Source organism: Natator depressus, chromosome 3 (assembly GCF_965152275.1).
Source record: "Natator depressus isolate rNatDep1 chromosome 3, rNatDep2.hap1, whole genome shotgun sequence".
NCBI classification, from domain to species: domain Eukaryota; kingdom Metazoa; phylum Chordata; order Testudines; family Cheloniidae; genus Natator; species Natator depressus.
The window spans coordinates 81,357,173-81,384,620 of record NC_134236.1 but is presented as its reverse complement, the minus strand read 5'-3'; the positions used below and the strand labels follow the sequence as shown (position 1 = coordinate 81,384,620).

The 27,448-nt window shown below is 45.9% G+C and overlaps 1 protein-coding gene across 1 annotated transcript in view; it reads left to right on the top strand.

Annotated features, from left to right (window-relative positions):
* The window catches only part of PREP (prolyl endopeptidase), a 166,648-nt gene that overhangs the window by 102,442 nt on the left and 36,758 nt on the right, over positions 1-27,448 (top strand). The window contains exon 10 of the mRNA XM_074948177.1: positions 5,293-5,396. Coding sequence (XP_074804278.1) covers positions 5,293-5,396 — 104 coding nt within the window. The remainder of the gene's footprint in view (positions 1-5,292; positions 5,397-27,448) is intronic.

The following is a 27,448-nucleotide window of genomic DNA, read 5'->3' as shown; positions in this document are numbered from 1 at the left end:
CACACTAAACCCAACAACCAAAGTTAGACCAAAGTATGACAGCTCTCAGGAGACTAAACTATTGTGTGCCACAGGCAGAGAATAGGAGTGATCAAGGTGCACCAAAGCCCGAGCCCCCTGTCATGGTAAGGAATTGAATAAATGAGAGAGACCCAGATGATCTGGGCAAATGATTCATGCTGCAGAGAATGCTAGTGACCTTGCATTCTTTTTGCCGATCTGTCCTGGGTGAAAATTCCATCCTAGTCCCATATCTGGTGATCACTTAAACCCTGAGCATGTGAGCAAGAACCAGCCATCCAACCACCCTACAGAGAGAATTCTCACTATTACCTCAGAGCATCTCCAGCCATGTCCATATAGGTTGTTCAGAAGAGGGAGACCAAAAAAGAAAGAGGGCATCCCTTCCTGAAGCCCTGAAACATGAGATTTGAGGAACATAAGACATGAGCTCTGTCCCCGTCACCACAAACAACCCAGTCATATGATCCCACTCATAAATTTGTCCACCTCTCTTAAAATGAATTAAGTTTTGTCCACCCTCCCTCACCTTCTCTCCCACTGTACCACCTTCCCCCCCCTCTTCCATCCAGTCAGGAGGCTGTTCCAGAACCTGATTCTGATTATTAGAAACTTCCCAATTTCCAGCTGAAATTTTGTTCATGGCCAGTTTATATCCATTTGTTCTCATGCCAGCATTGTCCTTTAGCTTAAATAGCTCTTCAGCTTCCTGATGTATTTAGAGGAGCAATCTTATCCTCTCTCAGCCATGGTTTGGCTAGGCTAAACAAGCCCAACTCTTTTAATCTCCTCTCATAAAATAGGCCCTCCATTCTCCTGATCATCCTTGTAGCTCTTCTCTGCATCTGTTCCAGTTTGAATTCATCTTCCTTGAACATGGAAGGAATGAAAAAGCCCTTACTAGTGGGGCATGGGGTATTTAATTATACCCTTGGAAATGGCTATGAAAATAACCCCAGTCTGTTGAATTTCAAATTAAAATTAATTCTTCAGCAGCATTGTTGTAAATCAGAGATTAATCAGTCTTTGCAGGGACAGTCTTACCAGTATCTAAAGAGGGGTACAAGTCTACCAGGGATATTCCTCCTCCATATGAACCATGCTTACTGCCGTACGACTATCTTCCTTCTTCCCATTTACTTTACTATCCCTTCGCTTTTTTCTCTCCTTCTATAGAACTCCCCGTCAGTCTCCGCTAATATGAAAGCAAAGATTAAACACAGAATAATGGGAGCCCAGAATGAAGCGGTGGGTAAAAGATGAAGAACCCCACTCAGATCATTCCCCCTTTCAGTTTCTGTCATTTGGAGATAGGTACCCATTTTGGCTTATTCTGGAAGTGAGGTACTAAGCTGTGAAGTCTAGCCTTCTCCATAGCGACTGCCCATTCAACCATCAGTAATTTTTTTAACAGGTATCGTAGATCATCTATGCTAAATGTAGAGAAATGTTGAGGTGTGTTTCTTTCAAGAGCAAATCAGAAAGGTCCTGGCTGATAGTTAAATTCAAGTGAAAGCTTATGGACTGACTTTTTTTCCCCCAAAAGGTATCAAGCACTCACAGCTTCCATCAAAGTGCTCATCATCTCTGAAAATCAGGTCATTAGTGCAGCCCAGAAAATGAACAGTTTGATGCTAAAACAAGGGTGTGCTTTCCCATCATATATAGAAGAGCAAGCAGCATTTATCTACTTTGTATGGTCCATGACATGCTACTGACCCAAACTTCTTTCTTCTGAATAACAAAATATCAAATAGTTGGATCTGGAGAAATGGTTAAAATTCATAATTTTGCATTTATCCCAGTTTCTGCTCTGCAGTTCTTGTTGCAGTAATACATTGGAGCACTCAGTGCATTCTGATTGTCTCTCACTAGTGGCAGTTTACAAGTTGGCCACACAGAACTTATTCCAAAAACAGTTTGTGTATGACAGGCCCTACACTCCACTGTGCTACGTAGACCCTCCAGTCGCTGTCTAAAGTCCTGGCTTTCAGAGGTATTGAGCACACATAACTCTCATTGACCGAAAAGGGAGCTATGGGTGCTCAGTAAACCAGGCCCGATGCAAACAGATTAATCTAACTGTGTCCACAGAGTGATATAAATACATCATGCAGCCAAACACGTTTTGTTTTTACTGAGTTTTCTTGATTACCCAAATGTCAAGCAGAAGTTAATCCCTGGAACAGTAAGATAGGTGGAAGCGGGAGAATCAAGGTCCCTAGAAAAATACTGATGCTTTCTAAAGGCAAACTTACTGGCTAAAAACTGATCATGGAGGTCTTCGCTTCCAAACTTAAACTATATTTTTTCTGCAAGTGGCCCTTGCTATATATGCCAAATTTTAACAATGAAATATAACTTTCACACAAACAGTGCATGTGCTACAATAGAAGATAATGTGCAAACAGTTGTTTGGGAGGGAGTGGACTTCATTAGCCTGGGCGGAAGTCATGCTGTGGCCTTTTCATTTAAAAAAACTCCCCAAAATATCTGAAATGGAGCATGGCTTGTTTGGATGGGATTACTGTCAAAGTGGGCTTCCCCTGCTCCTAATATCCTGAAAAGTACCCTTTTCATTTTGTCATCCAAACTCTCCCTACATTTTACACTAGAGTAAGAAAATTAATCTATAAAACATGAAATATTTTCTTAAAATAAGTTTGTTTTTTTCTCAGTTTCAAGCATAAAAAGAGAGGCAGGGAAGACTGTGTATCCAGTTTGGAACTGATCTGAATATATGCTCTCAACATGAGTGGCGGTGTTGGGAATGTTGATAATTGAGTGTGGAGCCAGAAAGGAAAACCCCCACCAGCTTCAACCAGAAAGATCATGCAAGTAAAACCTTGAAGTTACCTCAACAGACTGCAGAACAAGGCTGTGCATAAAGGCTTAGCTATGTAAACTAAATAATTGCTGGATAAGATGGGGAAGAATGAGTGCAGAATGGGATGATTCATCCTGAGTGTTAATAAAAGCAAAAGTCCCAAAAGGCCTGTAAGCTTCTGTCAAGCAAAACCATGTGTCCAGTTATTTCTGCAAGAAGCCGTAGTTACCTTGTGAAATAAACAGCCCCTTTGTCTCAGTGTATAATGAAGGGGTTCAGAGTAGATGCAAAATTGTTCATAGTAATAGCCAGAGAGACTAGGAGAGAAATATGACTAGTTTGGGGTTTGTAAGCAAATTATATAATTTAAGGAAGGGGATAGATTTCTTGCGGCTTTTCCTTTTTTGAGCTCCCTGCTGTTTAGATGGTCCCTGCTTTTTTACTTCTATGTATTTACGTTAATACAGTACGATGTTTAGGTTAGGAGGAGTAACTTGGGTTAAGAAATAGTTAGATTTTCTTACTGATACCTTAAATCATAGGTGTCTGTCCTTTAATTATATCAGATTTAAGTCTTGTATTATTTCCTCTTTGCTGATAGGTAGGGAGATCTAGTACTGAATGTTTGTTAGATACAAACTCACTTTGTATTAATGTACTGTGCTCAGAGCAGCCAAGAGAATCTGAAAGCTGGCTATGTGCATCTTATTTTTGGCAATGTTGTCAAGTCAATCACTGTACAGATAGACGGGCAATTTGGGCTGACCTTGCTTCTGTTCTGCTTACTGGCTCTGTACTACAGTTGCACTCTCAGCCTCTGCTATTTATACTCTGACACTGCGCGGTTCTCTCAGTGTTGATGGTATTGTACCTATTAGAGAAAATAAATCATAAAAAAATGTGGTAAGTCTTGGTACTTCCATACCTAATTCAGTAAACAGAATCTAAATCTTATTCTCTCTCTCTCGCTCACCCTCACATTGTGTTTTCCTCTTTAATCTTAATTTATCTAAATCTGAAATGGCAGTGCTCCACTGGATCAGGAATAAGAGGTTTTACAAAAAGCCCTATCCTAGGTTTGTCACTGGTCCTGATTTTTTTTCCAGATTTTGACAGAATGATCCTCTGTCCTGCAAGCCTATCGTAAGGATATTGACTGCTGGCTGTTGAAATTAGGTTTATTTGTATCACACTAGGATTCCCAACCAAGTCTGAGGCCCCATTATGATAGGGACTGTACAAACATATGTTAAGGCTCTGTCCTGATGAGCATACAATATGAATAGACAAGACAAAGGGTGAGAGAAAAAAACTACTATAATAATTATACTATAATATAATTTTACATCTGAGGAACAAAGGCACAGAGAGACAAAGTGATTGTCCAAGACCACACAGTAAGTTTGGGAATTGAACCCAGAGCTCTTGAATTGCAGTCCAGTTCCTTGGCCACAAGACTGTCCTTGTCCCTTCCTACCAACTGACCATCTTGGAGAGCATTGGGGAAGAACTTAACTTTCTTGGGAAGTTTAGAGAACTGAATGGGAGCAGAGAGTTTAAACACATGGTTAAATATGTGCAGGATTGGATCCTAGAAAAGGAGATTACAGTCTAAAAGCCAGATCCTGCCTGGCCCTTACGCAGGTGCACAGTGACTTTTCCATCCATGTTCCTTTAGGGGATGGGCTAGGTGAAGAGGAAGTGGGTGCATGGCTCTGCCCACTCCATAAATGTGCAGTGGATAGAGAGGCGCTCCCACAAAGGGGCGTTGCAGCAGGTATGCTGTCACTGGGCGATGGATGTCCCAGAAGGCCTTCTGCTTCCCTGAGCAGAGTGCCTCCATTCCCTCCGGGGCAGTGCGGCTCTGCCTCAATCACACCCTTAAAACAAGTTTGTCTACCAGCTTCATCATGGTCATGTGCTTAAGCACGTGAATAATTTTATTCATATGAGTAATCCCACTGATTTCAGTGGGCATACTCAAATGAGTAAAATTATTCACATACTTAAGTGTTTGCAGGATCAGGCCCTAAGTAAACGTATTAGGCTAAATTCTGTTCAACTACATTGGTATAATCTGTATTAACTCACCATATTTCTAAATAGACTCCTAAATCTTTCCATTGTCTGAATTCTGTTGGATTTATCATTCTTACTAAATGCAAAGCAGCTTAATTTTTTTTTTCTTGTATTTAGTTGGTTGTGGGAATTCTAACTTCAGATGTTTAGTATGGGCAGCAGTAATTGTTCTTTGCATACAGAAAGTCTCTGCTTTCTTCAGTGAAGAAGTGCATGTCAATTATTAAGTGTAAGGATGTATTAAGGCTTCTTTTTTACCCTACTGGGTTAACTTTGCCATTCGTTACAGTCTTTCATGTTTTTTAATCCAGTGTCTTTTTAATGATGCATGTGCACTTAATTGACAAATTTGACTTCTGTTTCAGGTATTATTTATCACTGTGATCTGACGAAAGAAGAACTGGAGCCAAGAGTTTTCCGGGAGGTGACTGTGAAAGGATTTGATCCTTCGGTTTATCAGACGGTTCAGGTAATAACAAAAACATTAATTTTTCTACCTTGTTTTAATCGCTTTTGAAGCAGGCTAACAACAGCTGCAGTAAAATGAGAGTAAGATCACTTTCAAGCAACTCCTGTGTAATTTTCAATATCAGAAGTTTTGAGGCAGGACTAATGTGCTTTTTGGGGGTAAGTTTAGTATGTGCCATGCTATGTAACTAAGAGGAAACACAAGCATGCATCTTCTCGTGTTGTGAATTTTAAAGGTATTAGTAGTGTTTTGCATCTGTCTCAGTGATGTAATTGCTTTCCATGTACTGTGCAGTTGTTCCACTTTACTTAGTACAGTCATCCAGGTAAACTCTTTTGGTCGGGAACTGTTTTGTTTTTGTTTGTACAGCATCTAGCACAATGGGGTCCTGGGCATTAATACATTACAAATAATAAATAGGTGTGTACAACATTTGGATTCTGACAAGCTAATTCCTAAAGCTCCAAAATAAGAATGGCCATTCCAAGTCAGACCAATGGTCCATCTAGACCAGTATCCTGTCTCTGACTGTGGCCAGTGCCAGATGCTTCAGAGGGACTGAACAGAACAGAGCAGTTATTGAGTAATCCATCCCCTGTTGTCCAGTACCAGCTTCTGGCAGTCAGAGGTTTAGGAACACCCAGAGCATGGGGTTGCATCCCTGACCATCTTGGCTAAAAGCTATTGATGGATCCATCTTCCATGAACTTATCTAGTTCTTTTTTTGAACCCAGTTATTCTTTTGGCCTTCACAACATCCCCTGCCAACAAGTTCCACAGGTTGACTGTGTGTTGTGTGAAGAAGTACTTCCTTATGTTTGTTTTAAACCTGCTGCCTATTAATTTAATCGGGTGATTCTAGTTCTTGTGTTATGTGAAGGGATAAATAACATTTCCTTACCTGTATTCCCCATACCATTCATGATTCTGTAGATCTCTTATCTCCCCACCCAACACCCCACCTTAGTTATCTCTTTTCTAATCTGAACAATCAGAGTCTTTTTAAACTTTCCTCATGTAGAAGCTGTTCCATACCCCTGGTCAGTTTTGTTGTCCTTCTCTGTCCTTTTTCCATTCTAATATATCTTGTCTGAGATGGGATGACCAGAACTGCATGCAGTATTCAAGATGTGGGTGTACCATGGATTTATACGGGAGCATTATCTTTTCTGTCGTATTACTTATCTCTTTTTCTTAATCATGCCTAACATTCTGTTAGGTTTTTTTTTTTTTTTTACTGCTGCTGCGCATTGAGCAGATGTTTTTTAGAGAACTATCCGCAGTGACTCCAAGATCTCTTTCTGGAGTGGTAATAGCTAATTTAGACCTCATTGTTTTGTATGTATAGTCGGGATTATTTTTTCCAATGTGCATTACTTTTCACTTACCAAAATTAAATTTCATCTGCCATTTTATTGCTCATTCACCCAGTTTTTTGAGATTCCTTTGTAACTCTTTGCAGTCAGCTTTGGACTTAACAATTTTAAATAATGTAGTATCATCTGCAGACTTTTCAACGGCACTGTTCGGCCCCTTTTTCAGATCATGTATGAATATGTTGAATACCACACGTCCCAGTACAGATCCTTGGTGGAACCCACTATTTACCTCTTTCTACTGTGAAAACTGACTATTTATTCCTACCCTTTGTTTCCCATCTTTTAACAAGTTACTGATCCATGAGAGGACCTTCCCTCTTGTCCCATGACTGCTTACGTTGCTTAAGAGCCTTTGAGGGACCTTGTCAAAGGCGTTCTGAAAGTCCATATACTATATCCACTGGATCACCCTTGTCCCTGTGCTTGTTGACCCCCTCAAAGAATTCTAATAGATTGGTGAGGCATGATTTCCCTTTACAAAAGCTGTGTTGACTCTTCTCCAGTATATTGTGGTGTTCTTCAAGTGCTTGCTCATGTCCATTCCATATTAGGTGTGTGCCTGCCGTGTACACTGTTGCCGAAGATTTTCCCTCAGTGGTATCTGTCGGGTCAGCTCTTGTGCCCTCTAGAGTCGCACATTCATGTGCTGATATAAGGGGCGCGGCCGGCTACGCTCCCACTCAGTTCCTTCTTACTGCCTGTGATGGTTGCTGGAATGACTCTTCTTGCTTCGGCAAGGCTTTTTCCCAGTGGTTTTTTATCTGATTCTTTGTTGTTGTTTTAAATATAGAAACTCACAAGATGAACGAGTGCCAGATTTGTCAGGATTTTAGATCCCGCACTAGAAAGGACAGAGAAATAAACTCAAGGCTATCCTAATGGAAGCTGCTCTCAGACCAGCCTCAGAGCCAAGCCGCACTGATCCTGCACCGAGTACTTTGGCTTCAGTGCAAAGCACTCCTCTGGCACCGCGCTCTTACCAGCACCATTCACCATCTCTGGTGCAGAGGAAGAAGCACAAAAAGCAGCACACCGACAGTGCAGAAAAAGGACAGGCATGGGGAAGGTAGTGCAATGCGCTCCATGTTGGGCCTCTCCTCCACCCGTGGTCCCATGGTGCACCGTTGACTCTGTCCAGATCATTGAGTCCAGTGCAGGACCCTCCACTGACACACAGAAGCCACTGCGGTACCAGCGGTCTGACTGTCCCTGCAACCCCAGAGGCTTTCACAGCAGTCAGGGATTTACTATTAAGGCTAAGGTTTTGTTATGGTTATTTTTAGTAAAAGTCATGGACATGTAATGGGCAATAAACAAAAATTCATGGAAGCTGTGATCTGTCTGACTTGCTGCTATGGCTCCATGGTTTCCCCCGCCACCGTGGTGGCTGGGAGCTGTGGGGTTCCCCCACTGCCCATGGCAGCTGGAAGCTGTAGGGTGACCATATATCCCAAAGAGAAAATGGGACGCTCCCAGCCTCTCGCCCGAGGCATCCCCTCCCAACCCCCGGGCAAAGCTGTTGCCCATTGCTGGAACCCTAAGGAGGGCCCCCTCAGGAGGTTGTCGCCTGTCTTTGGAGCCTTTCAGGGGGCCCCCTGTCACTGCTGTTGCCTGTCGCTGGAAGCCTACTAGGGCCCTGCTGGCTGCCAAGTCCGGAGTTCTGCAGCCCCTGGGGCAGAAACAGAGTGAGGTCTCTGGAAGTCACGGATTCCATGACTTCCATGACCTCCATGACATAAACATAGCCTTACTTACTATCACTCTGAGTCCCTCCAGCTCCGATGGGGCAACTACTTGAGCAGAGAGTGTTGAGCTTCTTCCTGGCACTGGGCCCACTGGCACCTTCTAGGGGCAAGCCAGCCCTGATCCCATTGTCACGACCATCTTCGGTCCGCCACCAATCCCCGGACCCTCGGCACTGTATGAAGGCAGAGCACACTACTGTATGGAGGCAGAGAGTGGTCACTGAGAGAGGACTCTGAGTCTGAAGGAGAACCCTATGTGCCATTGGACTTCAGTGTGGGTCCCCCTGCCGACACCTGGCCAACGGGTCAGAGGCCTATGCACTGCCCATACTGGAACTTTTGGGGTTTTCCCCTGGTACCAGGTCCTCCCTCCCATTGATCCTAGTTGGTGGTTTCAGAGAGGTGGGCTATCGCTCCTTCCTGCTCAGCATTGGACCCTGAATCCAATACTGACCCCAGTACCAACGTTCAGGATGTGGTTCCCATGGATGTTGTTGAGAAAAAGGAAGGAGCCCCTCCTTCGGTGCAAGCTTCCTCCTCAGCAGATGAGGCCATCTCGGGGCCCGGTAACTTGTGTCTGCGAGACGACTTCAGGGCCCATCAGGACTTGCTGAAGCGGATAGCTGCTAACCTGGGGCTGGAAATTGAGGCACTTAAGTAACTATCTCACAGCCTTATTGACGTTCTGGCTGCAGCAGCTCCCTCCAAAATGGCCTTACCCATTAATGAGGCTGTAATGGGTCTGGTCAAGACCCTTTGGAAAACTCCTTCTCTGCACCCCACCTCAAAGGGCAGAAAAGAAACGTGCTCCAGCAAGTGGATTTGAGTACTTGTACTCTCACACACCCACCCAGGGTGTCTCATTGTTTCGGCAGCCAATGAGAGAGACAGGTGAGCACTACCCCCAAACAAAAGAGACTGAAAAAGCTGGACCTGTTTGGGAGAAGGGTTAATTCAGCGGGTAGCCTTGACTTGTGTATCTCCAATCTTTGCTGGGGAGATACGATTACAATCTGTGGGACTCATTGGCAAATTTCAAAGACTCTCTGCCTCAAGAGTCAAGGCAGGAATTCGCTGCCCTCTTGGAGGAGGGGAAGAATGTGACCAGGACCTCTCTCCAGGCAACTCTCGATGCAGCTGATGCGGCAGCAAGGACAATGGCCTCTGCTGTCACAATGAAGTGGTGTTCTTGGCTCCAGTCCTCGGGACTTCCTCACGAGGTCCAACAGTCCATCCAGGACCTCCCCTTTGAAGGCTCCTCACTATTTTTGGAACAGAAAGACATGAGACTTCACAGCCTGAAGGACTCTAGATCCACCCTCAGGTCACTGGACCCCTACACTCTGTCTGCTTCCAGGAAGCACTTCAGGCCCCAGCAGCCACCTTATTTCTCAGCGCCCCCTCTGGGAAAGGAGTCCTACAAAAGGGAAGGGAGAAGTTATAAATGGTGTCAGCCACTCCCGTCTACCTCAACCTCCCAGTCAGAGTCTGATAGGTACTCTGGTGCGCCCGAGCAGGCCTTTTGAAGGTATACCCAAGGGCACTATATCAGATCCTGCCTTGCCCTTTATTTTTGGACCATCTGTCCCATTTCAGCGCGGCATGGTCCTGCATAACATCAGACCACTGGGTGCTAAGTACAGTGACAATCGTCTATATCCTTCAGTTTTTATCCACCCTTTCCTCACACTCCCCAAACAGACACCACTTGGACTCAGTGCTCACTGTTCCTCCCCTGGTCCTCATCTCCTGGACTGGTGGAAGGACCCGGGGTCAATAATGATGGGGGTACCCTTTGTTGCCCCTCAGCCATCCATCTCGCTAGTCTCAGATGCATCAGACGTAGTTTGGGAAGCCCATCTTGACTGTCTCCGGACTCAGGGCCTATTGGTCAGGGAATTCAGGGCTGTATGTTTAGCCTGCCAAGCGTTCCTCCCTCAGATCTCAGTCAAGGTGGTGCAAGTTCTCACAGACAATGCCACGGCCATGTTCTGTATCTATGAATAGGGACGTGCTCGATCCTCTACCGTGTATCAGGAGGACATCCATCTGTGAGAATTCTGCCTGAAACACTCCATCCACCTGGAGGCAACACATCTTCCAGGAGCCCGGAATGCACTGGCAGATCATCTCAGCAGATCCTTTTCCTCTCACAAGTGGTCCCTTCAGCCAGAGATCGCCAGGTTCATCCCTAAAAGGTGGGGGGTCTCCCAAGGTAGACCTGTTCGCAACCAAACAGAACAGGAAGTGCCATCAGTTTTGCTTGCTTCGTGGGCACAGTCTGGGCTCCCTGTCTGACACCTTTTTGCTCCCCGGGTCAGGACCCCTGCACTACACTTTTCCCCGGTTCCTCTTTTTCACAAGGGCCTCCTGAAAATCAAGCAAGACAAAGCGATAGTTTATTCTTATAGCCCCAGCGTGGACACACCAGTGCTGGTTCAGCATGCTACTGGATCTTTCAGTAGCATCCCCTCTTCCACTTCCACTCCATCCAGACCTAATCTCAGAAGACCACAGCTGGTTGCTCCACCCAAACCTTGCCTCCCTTCACCGAACAGCATGGACGTTAGGTGGCTGAACCCTGCGGAGCAGGCCTGGTCAGAGCAAGTTCGTCAGGTCTTTCTAGGTAGTAGGAAACTGTCCACTAGGGTTACTACCTAAATGGAAACGCTTCTCGATATGGGCATCTCAATGAGGTCTCTCTCTGCTTTGTTCTTCCCTGTAGGCTATCTTGGTCTACTTGCGCCATCTGAAGCAGCAAGGTCTGGTCTTTGCGTCTATTAGGGTGCACTTAGCAGCAATCTCAACCCTCCACCCACCGGTGAAAGACAGGTCAGTATTCTCCCATGAGATGACGGTCTGATTTCTCAAGGATCTGGAGAGACTCTACCCTCATGTCTGTGAGCCAGTTCCTTAAACCTGTTAAAGCCATGGTACTTAAACCTGTTTCTGTCAAGCTCATGGGTCCTCCATTCAAACCGCTAGCACCATGCCTGCTACTATTTCTCTCTTGGAAAGTCACCTTTCTGGTGGCCATCACCTCAGCCAGGGTCTCTGAATCAGGGCCTTTACATCAGAACCACGGTACAAGGTCCAGCTGCACCGCCACCTAGCCTTCCTGCCAAAGTAGTGTCACAATTCCATAGCTACCAGGCTATTTTCCTTCCAGTCTTCTTTCCGAAGCCTCACAGGAACTCTAAAGAGTGGTGGCTTTACTCATTGGATGTTAGACATGCTCTTGCCTTCTATATTGAGAGGACTAAACCCTTTCGCAAATCCACGCAACTCTTTGTAGCAGTAGCAAAAAGGATGAAAGGGCTCCCAGTGTCAGCCCAGAGTATCTTGTCCTGGATTACTGCCTGTATTCTAGCTTGCTATGTGCAGGCAAATGTCCCACCGCCAGCCATCCTAACCACTCACTCCACAAGAGCTCAGGCCTGTTCAGCAATGTTCCTTGCGCAACTGCCCATCCAAGACATCTGGAGGGCTGCAGTTTGGTTATCGGTGCATACCTTTGCATCCCACTATGCCATCACCCAACAGGCTCGAGACGACGCTAGGTTTGGAAGAGCAGTGTTGCAGTCAGCATGTTCATGAACTCTCAGCCCACCTCTTGAGGTACTTCTTGTGAGTCACCAAACGTGGAATGGACATGAGCAAGCACTCAAAGAAGAAAAGGTGGTTATTAACCTTCCATAACTGAATGCATCCAATGAAGTGAGCTGTAGCTCACGAAAGGTTATGCTCAAATACCTTTGTTAGTCTCTAAGGTGCCACAAGTACTCCTTTTCTTTTTCCATAACTGTTGTTCTTCAAGATGTGTTGCTCATATCCATTCCACAACCCACCTTCCTACCCCTCTGTCAGTTCTTCAGCAAGAAGGAACTGAGAGGGTGTGTGGCCGACAGTGCTCCTTATACCTGTGCATGAGCGTCATTGGCTCCAGAGGGCTCAAGAGCCGGCGTGACAGAGACCAGTGAGGGAAAAATCTCTGGCAACGGTGCACACACTCCTAACATGGAACGGACATGAACAACAGATCTTGAAGAAAAACATTTACAGAAGATTAGTAACCGTTTTTTCATCTATGTGCCGGATAATTCTGTTCTTTACTATAGTTTCAACCAGTTTGCCTGGTGCTGCAATGAGGCTTGCTGGCCTGTAATTGCCAAGGATCGCCTCTGGAGCTTATTTAAAAATCAGCATTCCATTAGCTATCCTCCAGTCATCTGGCACAGATGCTGATTGAAGTGATAGGTTACATAACACAGTTTAACATACAGAGAAGATACTATCTCTCTCTGCACAAGGCTGTTGTAAATACCCTCATTCATCTCTGATTGCTTCCGTAGATAGAAAGATGAGCCTTGCAAAGGCCAGTTTGCTAAAGATGCAGTTATCGAAAATTTATCTCTTGGCTTGAATTCGTCAGGGAAGCTTCTTCTTCTTTCTCTGTTTTATTACGTATATACACACAAACTTCAGAGGATACGGAGTTGCAGGAAGAAAACAGCATTCTCTTTGAGAAAGAACATGATTATATAACTAATACTATCAAGTTCAGTGAGATAACAATAATGGGATTAAAAAACCAATATAATAAATATAATGAAAAAGGTTTAGAAAGAATTATTGTAAATTAGGAATATTGTATTTTACTGGCAAATCAAGTCTTTTATATAAGAAACAATTGTGGAATCAAAAGCCACTTTTACATATAAATCAATTACTTATTAAATTAGGCTAATAATTAAAATAAATTCCTTAAGTTAAGAGAGCTCTTCTCATTCAGAAGGATCCCAGGTTTTTTGGTTGTATATAGAAAGGGATTATTTTCCCCACCACTGAGAAGCTGCTACCTTTATATTGCTTTAGTGATGTAACAGTGATTCACTTTCAGCAATGCTCCACGTTTTGAAAGCAAGAAAAATAACCATCCATTTTCACTACAGTTGGAATTTGATTAGCAATGTTGAGTTTAACTATAACACAGCAGTTACTACAGCATTATAATTCTGATAAGTGCCTTTGGATCCTTAATTACATGGGTGGAGGGGGGGAGGAGGACAGTCCTTGCAACCTTGTACACCCCAAATACAGCACCTATAATAACAGAAGTGGTGCCCCTGTGCAGTGGGATATTGTTTTTTGCTGACTTGGAAGGAAAGGTGCAATATCCTGAGACACAAATGCCACTTCCTACACCATCCTCTGTGTGTATGCTTCCTTGTATTTGAGATATGAGGAGACTCCAGCATCAGAGAAGAAAGATTTCTTACCTTTGATCTGGCCAGTTTATTGTACATTTAAATCTCAAATTCATTTGAAATTGCTCCTTTAAAATGACACCTATATACTTGAATTGCATTGAGTTCAATCACAGGTTTGCCATAAGCCCTGCATTAGTGTCAAAGTTTTGCTGCAGTGACCCTAAAGCTGCCTAAATCACAGTTGCCCATCCAGCCCATCTCTGCTTCCACTCCAGGAAAGGGAGCCTGGTGTGTCAGGGCTACCCAGGTTTCGTATGCTCTCCAAGATGGGGGTGAAGCTGCACCACTGGGTGTTTTGTGGAGGTAAACCAAGGTTCCACCCCATTCCTTGCCTTGCAGCGGTGGGGAGAGGGAAAAGAGTAGATGCTCTGCAAAGGTTGTGTTCCCCTCCCACAAGGAATCTGTGTGTGTATGTGTGCGAATCTAAATGATAACCTTGCTCCTCCTCTTACTTCTGCACCACCCCAGAGCCCTGGTGATGACTCAGGCATTTGAAAAGGAGAAACTGAAAATGGATGCAAGAAAAAGTAGTTGTGCAGAAAGTCACAGGTTGAGGTTAATTTCTTCACTATAAATAACCGTGTATAGTAACCTCGGTTTCATTATTGTGATTTATATCAAAATTGCTGAGTGCTGAAGGGGAGAAAACTGAAAGCTTGCTTTTTCTTTTTTTCTTAGTGGACTAAGGCAAATTTGATTCTACACTGAGGGATATCCTTTTTTTCATAAGATACAGATGAAAGGAATATCCCGTACAAAGCTTTCTACATTTATTCTCTTCCACTTGAATGAACAGAATGAATGCACGCACATCTGGGGGTTTCCTAGATTTATTTACATAACATATATGAAACTTTAATGAGAGTTGTTCTCTAGTAGTCTCTGCACATAATTGAGCAAAAGTGTTAGAAATGAAGTGTGCACGCATGCATGTGTGTGTTAACCTAAACTGAAATAGTCAAAGTGACACATCTGTGCTCTTTTGGGCACATTTTCAGTGTTGCATGGATTTTTAGTGCAAGACTCTACATGACTTTAAAAAAAAAAATCCCACTGCTAAATCCCCATGCAACATATCAAAAATGTACCCTACATCCTGTGGTTAAAGTATGTATTAAATAGTGTTAATAATCTTTAACTAAATAATGCTTCCTGGAAAAGGTGGAAAGGAGTTTTGATTCTCTGGATAATTTCATCATGTGATATTTTACGGGGAGTAATAGAGAATAATGGATTTATGAAGGGAAACATTAGCATAATTTTGTTTAACTGAGCAACTTACAAGTTTCAGAGTAGCAGCCGTGTTAGTCTGTATTCGCAAAAAGAAAAGGAGTACTTGTGGCACCTTAGAGACTAACAAATTTATATGAGCATAAGCTTTCATGAGCTACAGCTCACTTCATCGGATGCATCCACTGAATGCATCCGATGAAGTGAGCTGTAGCTCACGAAAGCTTATGCTCAAATAAATTTGTTAGTCTCTAAGGTGCTACAACTTATAAGTAAAATTTATCAGAAGCTGTTTACTGCATAATAACTCAAATGCTCCTTTAGTTAAAGGTCATGAATTTTAACTTTATGAACTTGCCAACTGAGTTCTTATGTGCTTCTTGTTACACTCATCATGAAGGTTAATCATTGATTAACAGGCTGCTGTCCTGTCTCTGAATTAACCTACTTTTATGCTGGTATGCAAGATTGCAGGTGTTGAAATTGTAATTGCAAAAGAAGTTGTTTGGATCCCTTTGCCATTCTTTTAATATCTTCCAATGTGTTTAAAATAGTTCAAGATTGCAAAAGAGTATATGTGCCTAGCAAGGGTTGTACTTTGTTTAGCTACTGTTTGTAAAAGAACTGTGAAATTCATGGTATAACTTAGTTTGATTTAAAAGCAGCTGCCATTTTTTATATTGTATCAATAAATGACCAGGTGGAGGGAGCGCAGGATTAATTGTATCCTGTGTCTTTTATAAAACCTATCTTTGTAGGAACTAAGTAGCACTGTGAGTTATTTCATTGTTCAGCCTCCTGTGGAGACCTGGGTTCACAATATCGATAGTTAACAAATGAAAATGAGGTTACTGTCATTCTAATTCTTAACAAATTTATCTACACTATACAGGTTGGCACAATCGGTGTTTCTGCTTTAGGGATGTTTAAAACTAAGATGAGTCAGAATTGAGGTTGATTGGTAGAGTTGTAGGAGAAACTTGTGCACAACACCTGCCAACGCTATTCCTGGATCTTGCCATTACTATTAGTACATCCATTTATGAATATTAAATTCACTCATTAAAATTTTTATTAACATCCTTATTCAGGGGCATGTACAAGGGGAGGCAAGCAGGGGCTTGGGACCCCCAATAATCAGCGTGGGCACAGAACTCCTCCACCCACATGGACACGGTGGGGGAGAGTGAGTGAGCCTCAGAAAGTGCCCCTCCAAAAGCAGTCAAATTTGTATTCCTGCCTACGCCCCAGGCCTTATCAGTTGGTGTCCTATGGATGTCCTTATCTTTTTGGATCTGCCTAGCAAAATATGAGCTTCAGTTATAATATTTTAAAGTGGATGTGAAGAAGGACTTATTGTTATTTCTTCTCTTTTCCTTAGCACAAATGAATGGTTCCCTGGTGTTTAGAGAGAACTTTCAATGGCTCTGTCATCTCAGCTAAGATGTAACACCCTCAGAATAACAGACAAAAGGCACATTCTTCAGATGAGCGTTGTGTTAGGAAGCAGAATTAAAGAACACTCTCTCCTCTTTCTTTCTTCAGTAAATAAATTACTCTGTACTATTTTCCATCCTCTTCCCTCTTCCCCTTCCCCCTTCTCTTTAACATGAAAACGCTTTTAAAGCTGGAGCTTTTAAAGGTGTGGGTAAAGAATGATGAATTTTGAAGAATTATACACTATTATATACCATACTGGTTCTGTGGATGCTTGGACTGTTTGATTCCTCACGATCTCACTGTAAAAACATAAATTTTAATATTAGAAAGGGCAAAACAAGTCAGTTGTTCCTGTCTCCTTCAGTTTTACTATTTTTAGTTCCTCCTGGCTTCCCAATTCGGAAAGATAGAACATTTAGCGAACCTTGTTTTGTGTAAAAATTGATAGTTCTTTTTCGAGTGCTTGTTCAAGTCCATTCCACATTAGGTGTGCATGCGTTGCGTGCACGAGTGTCAGAAACTTTTTCCCTTAGTGGCTCCCGGCGGGTCCCCCAAGTGGCGCCACTGCGCCGTGCATATATACCCCTGCTTGCCCGACCCTCTCCAGTTCCTTCTTACCATCCGTGGTGGTGTTGGAACAACCTCTCTCTCTCGTAGAAGAGCAGTCCCTTAGCCTTTAGAGTGGCTGTTATCAGTTAGTTTACATACAGATTGTGGACACTTAAGTCATTAGGTGCTTGGAGGCCTCCAGTACCTGCCCCGGGCCCATGGCTTCAAGGCTTGCACCATATGTCGCAAACCTATGCCAGTTAGTGACCCCCACAACTCGTGTCTACGTTGCCTGGGGGGACGGACATCAAACTGAAAGGTGTAGGATTTGCAAGGCGTTTAAGCCAAGGACAAGGAAAGAAAGAGACTTTCACCTTAAGCAACAGTTGATGGAGGCCGCATTGCAGCTGCTGGGCCCGGAGTGCCTGACACCGGCTGAGACTTCCTCAGTGCATAGTGCCCTGGAGCCGTCGAGAGACCCGGTACTGGCTAAGCACCGTAAACTGTTGGCCCCGGAGCGCCAGGCTAGGCCCCAGCACCGATCGTCCTCCCCGGTGCGGCCCCCGGCGCAGCCAAAAGGAAGGTGCGGTCATTCCCTGCACAGGAGGCTGGCGCCTCCCAAGGCCGCTAGTGCCGACAAGAGCGGGAAGGCCGTGGTACCGGTGCTGACACAGGCGGTCCCGGCAGCGCAAGCCCCACCGAGCCCAGACCTAAGTGAGCTCAGTGCAGACGATGGGCTCGAGGGCATAACGGATCAGCCCTCCACGCCTCGCACCTTTTGAGGCTGCAAAGATCTCATCGAGCTGTCGGTGGCGAGCCCCCTCCCGTATGGGGAGAACCCTCTGGCACCCATGCCTTGGGTGCCGTCGAGGGGTAAGCCGGCAATGGTGTGCTGCTCGAGGACACTGTTCTAGCCCCACTCCCGGAGTTGGTTCCGGTTGAGCTCCAACTCTGCAGACTCGCACTTGCCAGCGGCCCAGAAGGAGGTTGCGGCACCGGCAGCGGGTCGACGCGAAGAAGCACCAGAAAGGACATGCCGCTCTCCGGCACCGCCCAGAGACCGGCACCGGGAGGAGTTGAGATGGCCCTCGCCAGAGGTCTCCTGCAGACGGTCCCGGTCCAGGGAACGCCGGCACCGGTCCCGCTCAGCCAGGAGCCGCTCATTCTCCCGCCGGCGCAGATTGTTGGCACCGGCTCTGGCCGCTATAGCTACCTGCACCAGGCCCGGAAAGCAGGGACCCTCAAGGGAGCCGGCAATGTCAATGGGGGCTGCCAGGCCATTGGCCCTTCTGGACCCCCTGGGCCTATCAGGAGTGCCAAGGGGCCCTGTCCAGGGCAAGTTACTCGGTGCAGCGGTCCCGGCCCCCGCACCGACATCAGACGGTGCTGGAGGCAACAGTATCCAGGCCTCCAGCTTACCCCCAGCATAGACCGGAGAGTTTGGCACCGAGCCCGGTGCCGTCCCATGGACTCCCGCCCCGGCCTGAGCCAGAGGCCCCTACCACGGGAGATGGGGAGCAGGAGGACCAACCAGAGGGGGTCGAGCAGCCGCTAACCTCCTCGTCTTCCCCCGATGAGGCGGTGGCAGGTACAGAGGAGTCTGGCCCTCCGCCGATAGACCATAGAGCCCACCAGGAACTGCTGCGCAGAGTCTCCCAAAATTTGGGGTTGCAGGCCGAGGAGACAGTTGAGCAGGAGGACCCCATGGGGTCTTGGGGAAAAGACCATTACCATGGTGGACATTTTGAGCCCTGAAGGTCCATCCAGAATAGTGCTCCCACTCATTAAGACCATCCAGTCTAACTATAAGACTATATGGCAGACCCCGGCCTCCAGCACTCCAACGGCTAAAGGAGTGGAGCGTAAATACTTTTCCCCATCTAAGGGCTATGAGTTCCTGTTCTGCCACCCGAGTCCCTGCTCCCTAGTGGTTTTGGCGGCGAACGAAAGGGAGCACCATGGTCAGCAGGCCCCGGCCCCTAAGGCCAAGGAGGCGAAATGCCTGGACCTTTTTTGGTAGAAAGGTGTACTCATCTGGGGGCCTTCAGTTGAGGATTGCTAACCAGCAGGCCATCCTCAACAGGCACAATTTCAACTCCTGGGCGGCGGTGGGGAAGTTTAAGGACAACCTCCCGCAAGGTTCCCAACAGGAGTTCACTGCCCTGGTGGATGAGGGCAAGGCAGTAGCCAAGACCTCTCTCCAGGCCTCCATGGATTCAGCAGACGCAGTGGCTAGAACAGTTGCGTCAGGGGTGGTCATGAGGTGCTCGGCGTGACAGGCCTGCCCCCCTGAGATCCAGAATACACTCCAGGACCTCCCCTTTGAAAGGTCCGGGCTCTTCTCGGACCAGATAGATGCGAGGCTGCATAGCCTCAAAGACTCACGAGCTACGCTCAAGTTGCAGGGTATGCACACCCCAGCGACCCAGGGGAAGCCCTTTAAGCCGGAACTTCCCCCTCAATGCCAGTACCAGCCTCGCTATAGGCATGAGCCTTACCATAGGCAAGGCAGGGATTACAGGCGACGACGCAATAATAATAATGATAATAATGCGCCGGGCCAGAACCAAGGCCAGCACAAACCCCAGCCGGGCACTAAGCCAGGCTTTTGAAGGTGCGCTCGAGGACAGCATACCAGACCAGTCACCGGATCCTTCCCCTTGTTTCCTGAACCGCCTGTCCCGTTTCTCCCGTGCGTGGTCTACCATTACATCAGACTGTTGGGTCTTACGCACTGTGCGGAATGGGTACTCGCTGCAGTTCGCCCCTGTCCCTCTTCAGGGACCCCTCTCACGAGCATCTCCTAGAGGAGGAAGTCCGCTCGCTGCTAGAGGCGGGGGTGGTAGAGGTGGTGCCTTACGGCCTAAAGGGAAAAGGATTCTACTCCCAGTACTTCCTCATCCCCAAAGCCAAAGGGGGCCTTCGCCCCATCCTAGACCTGCGCGGGCTCAACAAGTTCCTGGTCAAGGCCTGGTTCCACATGGTCTCTCTGGGCACCATCATCCCTTCCCTGGATCCAGGGGACTGGTACGCTGCCCTCGACATGAAGGACGCGTACTTTCATATCGCCATCTTCCCAGCACACAGATGGTTTCTACGCTTCGCTGTGGGCCAAGAACATTAACAGTTTGCGGTTCTCCCGTTCGGTCTAGCCGCAGCCCCAAGGATGTTCACGAAGTGCATGGCAGTGGTGGCGATCCGGGTGTACCCGTACCTCGACGACTGGCTCCTGGCGGGCCGATCCTAGGAGGAGGTGCTGGGCCATGTGGAGGTGGCCCTGAGATTGTTCCGAGAACTGGGGCTCCTGGTCGACCTCCCCAAGTCTACGCTCATACCCATGCAGAGAGTGGAATTCATAGGGGCAGTCCTGGACGCGGTGCAGGCCAGGGCAAGCCTTCCTGTATCCCGATTCCAGGCTATCCAACAAGGAGTGGCCTCCCTGCGCCAGTTTCCAACGACAACGGCCAGGTGCTGCCTGCGGCTGTGCTGCCTGGTAGCATGCACGCACGTGGTCAGGCATGCCAGACTGAGAGTCAGGACTTTGCAGGCGTGGCTCGCTTGGGTGTACCGCCCAGGCAGGGACCCCCTGGACTTCGTAGTGACAGCCCCAAGGGATGTGCTGGACTCCCTGCTGTGGTGGCAGTTCCAGCCTGTGGTTTGCGAAGGCATCCCCTTTGCTGCCCCACAACCGGACCTGACGCTGGTGACGGACACGTCAGACCTCAGATGGGGGGCTCACCTGGAGGACCTCATGACGCGGGGTTGTGGTCCGAGGCAGAACGGTCGCTCCATATCAACGTGAAGGAGCTCAGGGTGGTTCGTCTCACCTGCCAGACCTTTCACGCCACTCTGAGTGGTCACAGCGTGACAGTTCTGACGGACAACACTACTGCCATGTTTTATATAAATAAGCAGGGCGGGGCTCATTCCTCGCCACTCTGTCGTGAGGCTCTCCTCCTCTGGGACCTTTGCATAGCCCATGCAATTCACCTCGAGGCATCCTATCTCCCGGGGGTGCGGAACGAGCTGGCGGACTCCCTCAGCAGGTCGTACCTCATGCATGAGTGGACGCTCAGGGCGGACATCTTGCTTTTGCTCTTCCCCGGGTAGATCCGTTTGCCACCAGGGCTAACGCCCAGTGCCTGTGGTTCTGCTCGTTCCAGGGCTGCCGCCCGGGGTCACTCGCAGATGCGTTTGCGATCCTGTGGAGAGGGAGCTTGATGTATGCCTTCCCCCTCGCTCCCCATGGTGCACAAGGTCCTGCTCAAGGTGCGCAGGGACAGGGCAGCAGTGATCCTCATCGCCCCAGCTTGGGCCCACCAACACTGGTACCCATCACTCCTAGAGCTGTCAGTGGAGGCCCCAGTAGCCCTGCCCCTACACTGGGACCTCATTACACAGGACGGCGGGTGGCTTCTCCACCCCGACCTGCAGCCGCAGCACCTGACGGCGTGGAGGCTCTGTGGCTAAACGCCCTGGAGAGCCAGTGCTCCCTTCCTGTGCAGCAGATTTTGCTTGGCAGTAGAAAGCCCTCTACCAGGGCGGCCTGTATGGCCAAGTGGAAAAGGTTCTCGTGTTGGTGTGAACCCTGACAGGTGCGGCTGGGCCAGGCTCCGGTGTAGGCCATTCTGGAATACCTCCAGCACCTCAAGCAGCAAGGGCTAGCCCCATCCTCGCTCAGAGTGCACCTGGTGGCCATCTCCGCCTTCCATCAGACGTTCTCGGGGGGCTCGGTATTTTCCCACCCAATGGTGGGATGGTTCCATAAGGGGTTGGAGAAGGTGTTCCCATGCTCCCGCCCCCCGGTTCCTCCATGGAACCTTAACCTGATCCTTTCTAAGCTCATGGGACCCACTTTTGAGCCCCTCGCTACCTGTTCTCTCCTTCACCTTTCCTTGAAGGTGGCATTTCTGGTTGCCGTTACCTCGGCCAGAAGGGTGTCCGAACTGAGGGCCCTCACCTCTGAGCCACCGTACACAGTATTTCACAAGGACAAGGTGCAGCTCCGGCCGCACCCCAAGTTTCTCCCTAAGGTGGTCTCCCAATTCCATTTGGGCCAGGACATTTGTCTGCCGGTGTTCTTCCCGAAACCCCATACGGACCCGAGTCACCGCAGCTTGCACACTCTGGATGTGCGTCGAGCGCTGGCGTTCTATTTGGAGCACACCAAGCCCTTTTGCAAATCCACACAGCTGTTTGTGGCTGTAGCCAAGAGGATAAAAGGCCTCCCAGTGTCGGCACAGTGGATTTTGTCTTGGATTACAAGCTGCATCCGGGCGTGCTATGAGCTCGCAGGTGTTCCATCCCCGGCGGTCACGGAACACTCAACCAGGGTGCAGGTGACTTCCACGGCGTTCCTGTCACAGGTCCCGATCCAGGAGATCTGTAGAGCAGCCACCTAGTCCTTGGTGCACACCTTCATGACCCACTATGCGGTCAACCAGCAGGCCAGAGAGGACGCGGCAGTTGGCAGAGCGGTCCTCCGAGCAGTTGTTCCGTGACTCCTACCCTCCTCCAGAGTTAAGCTTGTAATTCACCTAATGTGGAATAGACGTGAACAAGCACTCGAAGAAGAAAAAACGGTTACTTACTTTCTCGTAACTGTTGTTCTTCGAGATGTGTTGTTCACGTCCATTCCACCACCCATCCTCCTACCCCTCTGTCGGATTCACTGGCAAGAAGGAACTGGAGGGGGTCGGGCCGGCAGGGGTATATGTGCACGGCGCAGTGGCGCCACTCGGGGGGCCCGCCAGCCCGAGGGGAGCCGCTAAGACAAAAGCACGCGCACACCTAATGTGGAATGGACGTGAACATCACATCTCGAAGAACAGTTACAAGAAAGTAATCGTTCTTTATTTAATGCCTGCCACAGTATGGCAGCAGCGTGCCCCCATCTAGTTGCATGTATAAGGAATATTGCTATTTTAGTTGCTTCAGTTTTCATTAGAATTCCAAGAAGAACACAGAAGGTTTCATCTTTGATCTCTTCCTGCAGTTTGGCAGTGACTGTATTGTTGGCACCAAGACAACAAACAGTCCTGCTCTGGAGGACATTAGCAAATCCATTTTGATAACTCTGGCACTATTGGCTACATGCCTTGTGAATTCAGTATGGGTAGTAACTTCTTACTCCACAAATGTGGGAATATGGCAAATGCCACTTTAATCTGCCATTGCTTTCTCTAATTGCAGCTCAGTGGAGAGGTGCAACTCAAAATGCATTGTTCCAATTTTAGGATCCTATATTTTTTTTTAAGCTCTAGAGAAATATTTTAAAAGGTGACAGGTCTTTGTAGCCACACTGAGCTCCTTTTAAGAGGGGTTCCTTCAATATGAAGAATTGTAAAACTAGAAAGAAACTTCTAGAGAAGCATCCATAAAACTAAATGGATGATTTTGTTTAGTGATCTCACACTTTTCTTGGGCTTTGAATCCCAGACAGCTAATTAGATGAGAGGCGGCTGGGTCTCCTGTAGTAATTGTCAAGGGTTAGAGCAGCTCCATATAGCATGCTTTAAATAATTAACAGTAGAAATCCTAGTTGATGATGTCATTCTCTAAATATCTGGACTAGTAGGTAGATCACCTTGTTCTTGATTGGAGTATGGCATGGTGGGTTATTGCACTAGTTTTCACCTCTAGAGTTCAAATGCAGGTTGAGGCCCCAAATTAAGGTGGCTGTGGTAGTCTCTCATCCTAACCTCTGTTTGTGTCAGAAAACAAACGATTGGCAGCAATAGGAAGTGGAATAGTGGAAATGCTGTGGGTCAGGACTGAGGTGTGCATAGCACAACTATAAGTGGGAGTTTGCACAGCACCAGACCATGCCTACATCTGAAACTAGTATTAAAATACTAATCTCCCAGTCACCTGGACTACCACATAGCCTATGGGGTTCACCAATCCCAGCCTCGTAATTATAGTGTTTCCTTTCTGTTTAAGATGCAGGGAAATGAGGCAACTATAGAGGGGGGCGGGAGAATCCTCAGACACAAGGTGTTATAAATATAAAGGGAATGGTAACCACCTTTCTGTATACAGTACTATAAAATCCCTCCTGGCCAGAGGCAAAACCCTTTCACCTGTAAAGGGTTAAGAAGCTACGGTAACCTCGCTGGCACCTGACCCAAAATGATCACTGAGGGGACAAGATGCTTTCAAATCTGGAGGGTGGGGGAACAAAGGGTTCTGTTTGTCTGTGTGATGCTTTTGCTGGGAGCAGATCAGAAATGCAGCCTTCCAACCCCTGTTAAGTTAGTAAGTAATCTAGCTAGAAAATGCATTAGATTTCCTTTTGTTTAATGGCTGGTAAAATAAGCTATGCTGGAGGGAATGTATATTCCTGTTTTTGTGTCTTTTTGTAACTTACGGTTTTGCCTAGAGGGATTCTCTGTTTTGAATCTGATTACCCTGTAAGGTATTTACCCTCCTGATTTTACAGAGGTGATTCTTTTACCTTTCCTTTAATTAAAATTCTTCTTTTAAGAACCTGATTGATTTTTCATTGTTCTTAAGATCCAAGGGTTTGCGTCTGTGTTCACCTGTACCAATTGGTGCGGATTATTATTAAGCCTTCCCCAGGAAAGGGGGTGTAGGGCTTGGGGGGGGGGATATTTTGGGGGAAGACGTCTCCAAGTGGTCTCTTTCCCTGTTCTTTGTTTAAAACGCTATGGGGTTGGCAGCAATAAAATCTAAAGGAAAAAGGAAAATAGTTTGTACCTTGGGGAAGTTTTTAACCTAAGCTGGTAAGAATAAGCTTAGGGGGTCTTTCATGCTGGTCCCCACATCTGTACCCTAGAGTTCAGAGTGGGGAAAGAACCTTGACACAAGGTCTTACAATAAATATTCTTTTTTTTTCAGTCCAAAGAGGTGATGATGCAGAGCTGCTTAGTAGTCTAGTTAAAACCAAGAGAAATATATTCTCCTTTTTGACTTACACTTTTAAAACTTTTTGCTTTAAACTACTCTTCGCTTTTTATTCCCACTGCTAATGAAGAGGAATATTGAGGTGGTGTATTTGATCCCAATTCAAGTGCCTTTGTTTCACTTAGAACCTCCCAAAACAGAGAGCTAAAATAGTATAGATCAGTTCTAATCCATAACCATTTTTCCTAGCATATGTGAATTACTTACTACATGTAAGAGTGACTAGGAACTAGCGCTTAAATCAATTTTAATAAGAGTTTAAAGGATTGCTTTTATATCCTCAGATATCTTAAGCAACTGCATAACTACTGGCAAAAAAATTAGTTTTACAGTAAATGGGTGAATACAATTTTGCTCTCAGGAAGAAACATAAGCCATTAGGACACCCCCCCCCCTTTGTTTTTAAAGGCAGTGTGTATTTAAGCCCCAAGTATCTTAGTGGGGTCGGGGTTAGGGGTTGGTAAGGATAGAGACAGATTAAAATGAGAAACATCTTCATTACAAAAATAAGTTTTTCCTTTTTGTTAGCTTTCTAAAGAGATTACTGAAGACTTTTTTTTTTCCTTCTTTCTCATAAACACTCATCCCTAAGTTTGATTTTTCCCTCCAGTACTTAAACATTAACACATTACTAATTGACTTAACTCCCTTGGTCACAAAACAGGGAAGAATTTTCTAAGTCTTTCTAAATCTTCTAAGTCTCAGCGGGTATTTTCTTCCAAACTTTCATTCTGTCTTTTCTCTGAAGATCCCAAAGTACTTCCCAAAGGTAGAAAAGTATGATTAACTTTATTTTACAGATTGAGAGACAAAGGCATTGATAGATTGTGTGACACATCACAGTGATCAGTGGCTGAACTAAGAACTGAGCCCTGAACTTCCAGTTCACTGTTTTGACTACAAGACTATGCTGCTTCCCTGTGTATTAATTTAGGAAAATGAGTCTTCAAAATGTGTTTAAAAGTAAAATTGCATTCTAATCGATTATTATAAAGTCTGTTCTACAATCAGCATAGCATAACATTTCAGGACCAATATAAAAACAAATCTCTCTAATATAAAATATTAAGATTCAATAACTGTAGTATCTGGATGTGCTTTACATAATGTAGATGAGCAGTAACATTTCACAAATATAGAGCTTTATGCTTTGCCCACTGAAGTTAATGATAGAGCTCCCATTGTCTTCAGTGGGGCATGATCAGGCACATAAGCAGTTCCAACAAAACAAACAAAATAACATTGCATTTTTTCCTGATGATCACCTGTTCTGTTCATTCCTTCTGAAGCACCTGGCATTATTGGTCACTGTCAGAGGACAGGATACTGGGCTAGATGGACCTTTGATCTGACCCAGTATGGCCATTCTTATGATTCTTCAGTCCTTCCTCAGACAAACTGCCATTGAAATCAGAGAGTTTTACTGAAGTAAGGACTACAAGGTCAGGCCTAATGTCAGTATTTCTTGCAGTGAAAGAGATAAATGATAACTGGCAAAATATGTCACTGTTTCTTCTGTCCATATTTTTCTGTATTTTATTTGAATCAATAGATCAAATCAAAATATAAAACTTCCCTGTGGTTGCATGCCGGATTTGTTCAGGAAGGGATCGTTTTTATGAATATCAGTCCCCCTGCCCATTCGTTTCTCTGCTGAGTCTACCAATAATGGTGTTAAATTTTGTGACATCTCTTTGCAGGACTGAGATCTCCAGCCTTATTTTGCACAGCTGGCAAAAGGTCTTTAGATGGCTCCAGCTGTCAGTTATCATTGACATGAGTCAAATTCAAACCACTGCTGTCAAAGGGAAAGGTACTGTATTACCAATCCCTTGAGACATCCAGCCTCTTTGGAAGGCTGATTCTGAGTTTATTGACTTCTTTTAGTGCTACATTAAGGTGCTGTACAAATCTACTGAATAGTATTAAGTAATGTTAGGTCCCCAAAGAATCAGGGAAGAGTAATACACACAGAAAAGTCTATTACATCTCTTACAGCAATAGACTCAGAAAGCTAATGGTTCTGAAATTACATCTGATTTGGAGAGCAACAGCAATTGTGTTTGGCAGTGAAGCTCACATTTCTTGTGTTTGTCCCAAGCTTGCATAATACGATGAGTTCCCTGCATTAATGGGCATATGCTATTTAATGTGTAGTTTATATGGAAGTCTCTCTTGAATGCTGAATAATACTCAGTGTAAACAGTTTCTAACCCTGGTTGAGGTTAGAAAGGACCAATGTGCATTCCAGAATTTTAAGGGAGAAGTAAGTTTTTGGGGTTTCTTTGGTTGCAAATCCAGTGAAAGATAGCACTTTTCTGTTTCCTTTCCCAATCTGTTTCTCTCACTGCACATTGGATTTCTTGCATATATCTCTATTTCTGGCCATTTTACCTCAATGCATAAAAGCTATTTCTAGGTGTCTTCTCTTTTTAATATATGGAGGTTTGGGGGAGAATAGAAGAAGAGAGGAAAGGGGGGACACTTGTTCTCTTTCCCGACCCTTCCAAAAA